The sequence below is a fragment of the Oryza sativa genome, chromosome 2 (genome assembly GCF_034140825.1).
Source record: "Oryza sativa Japonica Group chromosome 2, ASM3414082v1".
Lineage (NCBI taxonomy): Eukaryota > Viridiplantae > Streptophyta > Magnoliopsida > Poales > Poaceae > Oryza > Oryza sativa.
Window position 1 is genome coordinate 20,310,428 of NC_089036.1, and position 10,059 is coordinate 20,320,486.

The window sequence follows — 10,059 nt, forward strand, 5'->3', positions numbered from 1 at the left end:
GGGGAACAGAGTAAGATCGGCTGAAGTTCGAATCGGCTACGGCTAAGATCGGCGGAGTTCGAGTCGGACAAGGTTAGTCGATTGACCTGAATCCGACAATACAACTTGGTGTACGTCATCGGGTTGAGTTGATATGCTTCAAGATGATTGCCATGCATGGATAGAGTCCTGAGAAAGCAATCGTATCTATTAATTAGGATATTTTATGTAATTTCCTTAGAGATATGTTTGGGCAAAAGTCTGCCGCAAAGACTTATGGTATCTTAGAGTTTGTTAGAGATAAGAGTCGGGTCCGATATGGACATAGTTTGTAATTCTCGGGTATAAATAGACCCCGAACCCCATGTAGTCAATTAACACACACGTTCAATACAATCTCGACGCATCGCCACCCTTTTTGCTTTCATTTTATTTCGACGAGTTCTTGCTTTCGGGTTGAGCTGCATCGGTTTCGATCTTCAACAAGAGGTAAAACTTGTTATGGCGGCTTGCGTTCTCGGGATTAGTGCTTCCATCTCTATGATACTCTAATCTTGTTTATGTAATCCGTCGAGTTATCATATATCTTATATAATCTATAGCAATATCGTCATCTAACCTACAATCAGCTAACATCTACTAGTAGAGGTCAGCCAATTAGGTTAAATATCGATGTTGGTTTAGATTGTACATGATATCTACCACTCTATGAAACTTCCAATGGCTTGATTGTTTATATATTGTCCTTCTTTTCATACTTATAGCTGCATCAGTTGTTTGATCTTATGAGTCGTAATTAGAATCTCAATCTCTAGCTTGCTTCTTGGTTGCCGATTAGGGTAGTATCGGGGTTTCAGCCAATCTTACCTGATTTGACTATACTTGTTATATATGCTGTACTGACATGTTAAATCTGCCCTTTATATTAAGATTTTGTGGCATTTAAGTGTATTAGGCTTTTGTTTGATATATTCTGCTTGCTTTAATATCTTAATATAGAGTAATATCGGAGTATTAGCCGATACATGCTAGATCTATCTGATCGGCTATGCTATGAACATATATATAGTCCCATTATTAATATATATTTCGATCTAAGTGATTTATACTGTCTCGGCATGGCGACCGATCTATCCCAATCACTTGATTTAAGTATATATCGATACAAGGAGTATATATTATTAATATCTACAGCCGATCGAGTAGATTTAGTTCCTTCTTATTTACTCATTGCTGCCGATCGATACATATATGACATCGGCTCAAAGATAAATTATTTGTCATCGGCACCTAGCCGATCCGCTGTCATTTATGGATTTAATCGCGGTTTCTTTGCCTTTATTTCTCGTTGATTGCAGGATCAAATCAACTGACACGCTAGCATACCCGAAGGCGAGCTTTGGACCTGCACTGGAGTTAAGCAGATCTCCCAGCCCTCGTGTTTTTCATCAACACAAGGCCACCAAGATGCTCACCGGCCTTGGCTCCGGCTCTTCCAGCAACAAGAAGAACATAAACACAAACACAACCGGCACGTGCAGTGACATGCTGACGTATGGGTGCAGGCCGCTGCTTGCAACTTCATGTGCACCACTCCCCTCGTCCTCCCACCACCGCCGCCGCTGTGGAGAAGGGGAACGGAAAGGGAGAGAGATATAAGGGGAAAAGAGAGGGAGGATGAAGAAGGGAATGAAAGAGAGGATGACATGTGCCCCCACATGCTAACTCACCAGTTGGACTAGGTTAACGAACCACGTCATCAAAAACCACCTCAAAACGAGTAAGGGAATCATTTCGCAGCGGTTCAATTGTTGAGGGTTGTTGCGATTGAGGGATACTAATTAGATTGGAAGTATATTTACACTCAGTCACCATAAACCCTTCGATTCCAATCTAACGGATACAAATTTAGAGGGGGCATTTTTCAGAAAACCGCCCGCATCCATCACCTAAATTTACTGGTAATCGAGAGAGCATAAATAGACTTATTTCTAGACCGTTTGACCCATGACGACCCAAAATCTGTGCGAGACGAGCAACCGGGCCCAACAAACAAAGCCCAACTCTATCGGCGCGGGCCCACAGAAAACTCTACACAATTCCGCCGTACACGCGTGGTCCCCAACCTCAGCCTCTTTATCACCCAGCAGAAGCAGAGCAGGAGAAAAAAAAAATCCACATCACTCCCTCACACTCTCACTCGTAGCGAAGCAGGAAGCTAGAGGCTAGAGCTAAGGCAGACAAGACAGATGGCGCAGCGCGCGTCTCGCCGTCCCGCCGCGGCGGCGGCAGCAGTCGTCGTGGCCGTCGTGCTCGCCGTGAGCGGAGGCGTCGGCGCGACGCCGGAGACGGCGTGCAGGGCGGCGGCGGAGGAGGACAGGCGCGTGGACTACGAGTTCTGCGTGTCGCGGCTGAGCCACCACCACGACAGCCCCGACGCGGACACGTGGGGGCTGGCCAAGGTGGCGGCCGACGTCGGCGTCTGCATCGCCGGCGACGCGGCGTACGACGCCAAGGCGAAGCTGCAGGCCGCCAAGGCGGGCGGCGAGCGGGAGGCGCTGGAGCGGTGCGCGGAGCTGTACGACCGGATGGGGTCGGCGTTCGCGGCGGCTTACGACGACATCAACCGGCGCGAGTACGCGGCGGGGAAGGAGAAGGCCGGGGAGGCGGCGTCGCTCGCGCGGCGGTGCGACGGCGCCTTCGCCGACGCCGGCGTCGCCCCGTCGCCGCTCGAGCGGCAGACCGCGGAGTCCGTCAAGATCGCCATCGTCTGCACGGCCATCACCAACCTCGTCAAGTAGACGAAACAAGTGTTGTTTCCTTCGCTTAATGCAGGTTAATCTTAGAGGAATAAACGAGCGCCATTGTTGATTTCTCGTCTGCTCGATCGTTCGATTGCTACGCATGTACTAGTAGTAGCTAGGTTAATCTAGAGGAATAAACGAGCGACATTGTTGATTTCTTTGCTTAATGCAGCGCTCGATCGATGTATCATCTTTCCATAATGTCAGTGTTATTAATTCCTACTGTTTTCTCTTCACGTCTTCGTCCGCGGCAAAGTCGCCGGCCGGAAAGCTCCATCCGGCGCCGGCGAGCTGTGCTGCGAGATTTACTACAGTGTACAGTGCCTGAGCGAGTACGGACGAGGTGTCGGGTCGGGGGCGATTCACGTGCAGGGGACGCCACGTCGCCGCGTGGGAGGAGGGAAGCCGAGATGTCGCTGTCCGGGCAGCATGGGATGGGGCCCGCGCGTGGCGTGGGGGCTACACCGAGCTACCGGTCGAGACACTTGGCGCCTCCTCCTCGCGGCTGCCTGGCCACGTATGCACACACGCGCGGCACGACAGGTCAGCTACCGGGTACACGTAGGCCGGGGTAGACCCGCCGCGGCGCCATTTCTGCCATCGATCTCTTGCTCGTCGATCGGCGCGTGGAGCGCTGCGTACGGATGAGGATTATCAACGGCGGCCCCCACTAGAGATCCAATGGCCAGACTGACAGGCACGAGCAGCCAAGTGCACATGGACTGATGTGTATGTGTGATGGACAGCTTATCTGCCATAGAAAAATTCAAAATTTAAACACCTGGGCTATGTTTAGTTCGCACCAAAATTAGAAGTTTGGTTGAAATTTGAACGATGTGACGGAAAAGTTAGAAATTTGTGTGTGTAAGAAAGTTTTGATGTGATAGAAAAATTGGAAGTTTAAAGAATTATTTTGGAACTAAACACGGCGTTGATTTAGAAGGGCCTGTTCAGCTGCCAACCGGAAGTCCGGCTAGCTCCAAGATAGCAGGGGCTACAGCAGCCACAGCTGCAATCCCAGCTTGCCAACAGGCCCGAAGTTGATTTTAGGTTTTTTTTTACACGGTGGTCCATTTTTTCAGAGGTGAATTTTTGAACCGCTAATAACACAGATATAAAAATTTATCCATAAATTACATTAAGTTGTTTCATATATTATTTTCACAGTTCAAACCATAGAGCTCGATTGTGGTTGATTAGCGAACGGAGGAGTTGTGCTACGGAAAAAGGAGAACCTTGTTTTCTTCATTGATCGATGCAAGGGAACGTACAGAAGTTTTGCATGATGAGGTCGTCGGTGATGTAGCACAGTGGTATGGAAGTCGGAGCTCAATAGCTATCTTGGTTAAGCCTGTGGGGTGTGGGAGTTTGAGTTCGATCAGTGCTAGGTCTCGGCTTGACAACAAATGCATGCGACTCATAAGCTTGATAATGGCAATATTGGGGTTAAAGCTTTCCGGTCAATGTGGGAACTGTAGGCCTGGAGTTCAACGCAGCAACGACTTGTAGATATATATACCTCGGAAATTTGGCCGGTAAGAGTTGGCCCAAGGCTCAGCAGGGCAACACCTTTAGGCTTCAACACTGCACTAATCCTAGCTCATTTCTCACGTGTGCTCATGTCTTGATTTCATGAATCTGAGAGTGAGCCAGGCAAAGCTAGATCGAGAGAGAGATGGTGCACGTGGTGGCAACACAATTCCTCCCTTAGACACTTTCTTGGTTGTTCATGTGCATAACCGCCTGCCTTTCGCCTAGTCGTGGTGCCCAATTATCTGCACCCCATTGTTGTCCCTTATCTCTGATATCTGCCTCATGCCTCTCTAGACCCTGCGGGAGCTGCCCATATCAATTTTCTGTCCCCTAGCTCATCTGCTCTCTGACTCTTCATTCATCCACCAAGGCTCTGTTCGCAAAGCCCTTGCCTCTCTTCCCTCTCGCATGATCAGAGAAATCCCAAATCCTAATCTTTCATCTAAATTTTTAGACTAGAGTTTCAATCTCAATGAGTTGATCCCGTTCATGTTCATTAATTTAATAGATATAGAAGATGAGAGGGTTAGAACAATATGAAAGTTCCATTATAAGCCAAAATCATACCGTGCGAACATGAGCCAGTACTACTCAACAAGCCCATAATGCCATATACAAGCTTATTGGTAAACTAGTTAGCCCATTGCTCAAAATGGGAAATCTACAAAGAAGTGTGTGTGATTGTTCAAAATTAATTTAATTGGTTGAAATATAGTATTGGTGATTGATTTGGATCAAGATGTGGTGCTACAATTAACAATGATCAGAGTTTATATTATTTACTGTTCTACTAATGTATTGATGTGTAAAGCTTTTGATGAGGATGTTATAGGCTTGGAAGAAGCTAACAGGTAACAACATATTTGCACTTTTATACTAAACCACCATTAAATTTTGATCATGCCTAGTGTGAGTAGCATTTACGGTTTGGGGAATTGAGAGTCGTACTTAAGGCTTATTTGTAAGGACTCAAACTCTTAAAGGTTTAGAGCGGAGTTTGTGGAGCAGCTCGAACCTTTCTTCACCTTTCTAAGACCCTATTTAGATGTGACTAAAACTTTTAAGTCCCTATTACATCGGATGTTTGGACACTAATTATAAATATTAAACGTAGACTATTAATAAAACACATCCATAATCTTGGACTAATTCGCGAGACGAATCTATTGAGCCTAATTAATCCATGATTAGCCTATGTGATGCTACAGTAAACATTATCTAATTATGGATTAATTAGGTTTAAAAAATTTGTCTCGCAAATTAGCTTTCATTTATATAATTAGTTTTGTAAGTAGTCTATATTTAATATTATAAATTAGTGTTTAAATACAGAGACTAAAGTTAAGTCCCTGGATCCAATCACCACGCCTAATTTATTTCGTAGGAGCACTGCAGCATCGCTCCGTTTTATTAGGTTAAGTTAGAATCATTTGGTTAGGTTGTAGCTTCGAGAGAGCTCTATCAAACATGCAAGCCATCAAGCCGTTGAGGCCGCCCGGGCGCGCGCATATACACCCATACGTACGTGGGGTTCTACCGGACTACCACCTGTGCCCCCCTGCATTATACACCCGTGGCCCGTCAGGGTCGCGGCACGGCGAAAGGCGCCGCACATCTCGACGAGCCTAACCAAAAGCCCCATCAAACCATACGCCTATAAGTAGACGTACGTACTTCCCGGTGATCCCCTCACCGCCATCAATTCTATCCCAGCAAACTGCAACGATCTCTCAAAATCACGCGAGCTAATCATCACTCCCACGTCTCAGCTCATTCGTCCTCGTCGCGCGCACACGATCGATCGAGTATGGTGACGATGCTGATGATGATGAAGCCTTACACGGCTGCCCTTCTCGCCGTCGCCGTCGCCGTCCTCGGCGTCGTCGCCGTCGACGCGACCGTGGTGACGACGTGCAGGGCGGCGGCCGACGCGGACGCCCGGGTGGACTACGGCTTCTGCGTGGCGGAGCTGGGCAAGCACCACGACAGCCCAGGCGCCGACGCCTGGGGACTCGCCAAGGTGGCGGCGCTCACGGGCGTCGTGGACGCCGACAACGCCGCGTACGACGCCAGGGACCTGCTGGCGAAAGGAGGAGGAGGCGCGGCGGCGGCGCTCGCGCGGTGCGGGGAGCTGTACCGCGCGGCCGGGTTCGCGTTCGCCGAGGCGCACGACGACATCAACGCGCGGGACTACGCCGCCGGGAAGGGCAAGGCCGCGGACGCGGCGTCCCTCGCGCGCCAGTGCGACGCCGCGTTCGCTGGCAAGGACGACGCCGCCGCCGCCGTGCCGCCGGTGATCGCGCAGCACGGCTCGTACGCCGCGCGGATAGCGATCGTTTGCACGGCGATCACCAACCTCATCGAGTGATCAGTGTGTGGGGCCACCTATACATTTGTCGACAAATTTTCTACTAAAAATTTGACAGATGTAATTATAGTACAATCGTAGTGTAATTACAATGTAACTTGTATGTAATTACACTGTAACTTGCATGTAACTACAGTGTAACTTGTATGTAAGTTTCACGTAATTTTGAATCGTTAGATCTATTACAAGATTTGTTCTATGGAGGAAGAAAAAAATCACATCACACACATATATGAAAGAATTTGTTCCCACGACCTCTATTTTACTGAAATAACATGTTACCGAGAGATTCTTGAAAGTTACATACAAGTTACATTATAGTTACAGTGTAATTACATGCAAGTTACAGTGTAATTACACTACGATTGTACTGTAATTACATCTGACAAATATTAGGGGGAGAAATTTGATGACAAATATCTAGCAAAATCGGATAAGATAAAGAGGTTAAGTGAGCGTGGTTAATTTAGTTGTACATATTCAAGCGTGTAAAGCCATATATGGATCTATAATAAATGTGTGGTTAAATCCATGAAGAGCATGCTGACTTTTGCTACATGAAGAGCATGCTGCGCCAAAAAATCGTACTAGGTTGATTTTGATATGCAGCCCAAACTCATGCAATCCCTGTTCATCTTTAACTGGCTCCTTCATGACGTTGTCCCTACCGTCGATACCGTCGACTAGATCCATTCGATTTAGATCCGACAACTCCCGTATTAGAGGGTATACCGGTCATTATGTCGGATCTAGCCATCTCAGTCGCATCCATACCGCTAACGGGTTCATCGTCTTCTGTTCTTGCTGCAACCACCTCGCTCATGTGAAACTAGGTCACTGTATCTAGCCGTATATACCGTTTGTACCACATCCGATTCTATCAACGTTTTCCATGGTATTATCGAGTCTATGTATGTTGTCCGGCCACAACCGCCACCAAAAACCTCCTTGGTAGTTGGCACCCCAACCTGTAGCCCACATCGCCACTCATTGCTGAGGACATTAAGCATCAAGACAAAACAATCACAAATGCAACGACAGTCACCCTTCTATCAGACGAGACGTCAAGCCGCGCTCTATCATCTTCCGTCGCCTCTAACATCGCGCGGCTTGAACCCAACCGTAATGAGCAGGTACCTTTTAAGAGGCTAACCAAATCACACTCAATAATAGAGAGCATATCCAGTGAGAAATAAAAATATACCAATGTATTGTCCAGTGTGGCTGAGTTGAAAGCAAACCATACCATTTTTTTCTATGCTAGGCAAAATTTGATATGAGAAGTGATATACCTATAGTTGTGTTGGAGATGCCTTTATCAAAGTTTATTCAAATTTTAGAATTTTTTGTCCCACTTCCTAGCGAAATGGTTGTACTTTCCAAAATATATATAGTTCCCTGTATATCTTAGAGATGACTACTCTAGCGACACACACGATATTAGGTTTTACATATGCATTATTAGTCTAGTGAATTATGTACTTCCTCAATATAAATGCAACCTACTATAAATATATAAATGCAACCTACTATAAATATGACATATTCTAAAACTACGAATATGAAAAAAAATATGTAAAATCTGTATTAGCTAGGTTGCATTTGTATTGAGATAGGAGGATTGATTACCTGTAGGCTGTAGCATATACTCCCTCCATTTTTTAATAGATGACGCCGTTGACTTTTTCTCACATGTTTGACCATTCGTCTTATTCAAAAATTTTATGCAAATGTATAAGATATAAATCACACTTAAAGTACTATGAGTGATAAAACAACTCATAACAAAATAAATTATAATTACGTAAATTTTTTGAATAAGACGAATGGTCAAACATGTGAGAAAAAGTCAACGGCGTCATCTATTAAAAAACGGAGTAGTACTGGTATATGCTAGCGTAGTGCTGTACACGTTGAGGCGTACGGTCAGTTGCTTACTTGAACTGCCCGGATCGGAGCTCGGTCTCATCCGTGGCGACCGGTGGTGGCCGGCAACGCGCGCCGGAAAGCCGGAAAGGTGGCTACACGCCTGAATCTGAATAATGCGCCATTTGGTCAGGCCGTCCATTAATTTGTTAATTTTATCGGAGGCCAGCGTGTGATCGCCGGCCACAGCCCACAGCTAGCACTAACGATCGCCATGCATGCACGTTTTGATCATCTCTCTCGCTTTTCCATCTTTAAGAAGAAAGGTGAAAGGCTACTCCCAGAGGAAGGACGCATGTACGGGTACGAGGTCGATCGAGATCGAGTGTAATCTTATCAAACTAGCTTAGCTGATGGCGTATGAAACTTATAACTACTGCTTGCTGTCCCAAAACGTTACTATCTAGTTCTCAGATTGGATATTTCCTAGTAGAAGGAGTCTGGCAGACATTTGTTGGACTAGAAAATATCGAATCAGATAGTAGGTAATAACATTTTGATACATAGGAAGTACTTGTAGTGTCGGGTTGTCCCTTCATTTTCTTAGTTATTCTCAAAATGTTTATCGATATTGTATTTTCTCCGTCCTAAAATATAAGTGATTTTGGTTAGATTAGATGAAACGTATTCAGTATTACGAATCTGAATAAAATTGTTTAGATTTGTAGTACTATGAATTTAGGATACGTTCTATCCAATTCTAGATTGTTATATATATTTCGGGATGAAGGAATTAGCTCCAGATCTTTTCATCTTTGGCCAACATTTTGTTCCACCAGATCTTTTTGATCAGCCAGTAAAGTTTAAACCTTTTGAGTTTTGACTAGACCACATACTATGCATCAGGTTGAAGACTGACAACAGCTGGCTGAACGCACTGTAGAATTATAATCCATCTTTGATGGGCTAGCTAGCTGTTCTGTAAAGGCCCAAACACCTGTGCTCTCTGTTTATGTTAATATAATCAGAGGTGCTTTGCTTTGCTCCTTTCCATTAGGGTACGGTTGTGCCTTCAAGCAAAAGACACGGGGATCATAAGTCATGGAACCGATGCATATAATACCAATTGTTTACACTTCCACCACTAATGCTCAGGTAGGTAAAATAAGTATGAGAAAGGTGTAAGTTTTTTAGGGCCGGTCTCTCTTATAAACTGGATCAACTCTCTTTTATACATTTAGTAGAATTTATGCTATCGGGAGTTTTGTATGTTCGATTAGATTTAATAAACCAGCGTGCAAACAAAACACTAAAAAAAAAGCACGATTGAAAAAAGTTTTAAAGAGTGAAACTTTTACAGATTTTTATTATCTGGATTGTATTATCCAAAGGGCTACAATTTGGAACATTAAAGCCTCAAAGTTCAGATTCCTCGATGTTCGTGGGTTTATTGTTGCAAAATCCCTGAAAGCCTTTTGGAATTCACCTGAAGCCCCAAACAGAATTCAG

The 10,059-nt window shown here is 45.4% G+C and overlaps 2 protein-coding genes across 2 annotated transcripts; both read left to right on the forward strand.

Annotated features, from left to right (window-relative positions):
- Nucleotides 1–2,146: 2,146 nt before the first annotated feature.
- LOC4329573 (Pectinesterase inhibitor 8) lies at nt 2,147–3,005 on the forward strand. The gene has a single exon (NM_001416652.1). It carries the CDS (start codon nt 2,229–2,231, stop codon nt 2,778–2,780), a length of 552 nt encoding a protein of 183 aa, NP_001403581.1. The 5' UTR covers nt 2,147–2,228; the 3' UTR covers nt 2,781–3,005.
- Nucleotides 3,006–5,996: 2,991 nt separating this feature from the next.
- LOC4329574 (pectinesterase inhibitor 8-like) lies at nt 5,997–6,982 on the forward strand. Its single transcript, XM_015769580.3, has one exon. It carries the CDS (start codon nt 6,124–6,126, stop codon nt 6,682–6,684), a length of 561 nt encoding a protein of 186 aa, XP_015625066.2. The 5' UTR covers nt 5,997–6,123; the 3' UTR covers nt 6,685–6,982.
- The last annotated feature ends 3,077 nt before the right edge of the window (nt 6,983–10,059 follow it).

Excerpts from the sequence above, each read along its gene's own strand:
- LOC4329574 (XM_015769580.3), top strand. The coding sequence starts at position 6,124 with ATGGTGACGATGCTGATGATGATGAAGCCTTACACGGCTGCCCTTCTC.
- LOC4329573 (NM_001416652.1), top strand. The coding sequence starts at position 2,229 with ATGGCGCAGCGCGCGTCTCGCCGTCCCGCCGCGGCGGCGGCAGCAGTC.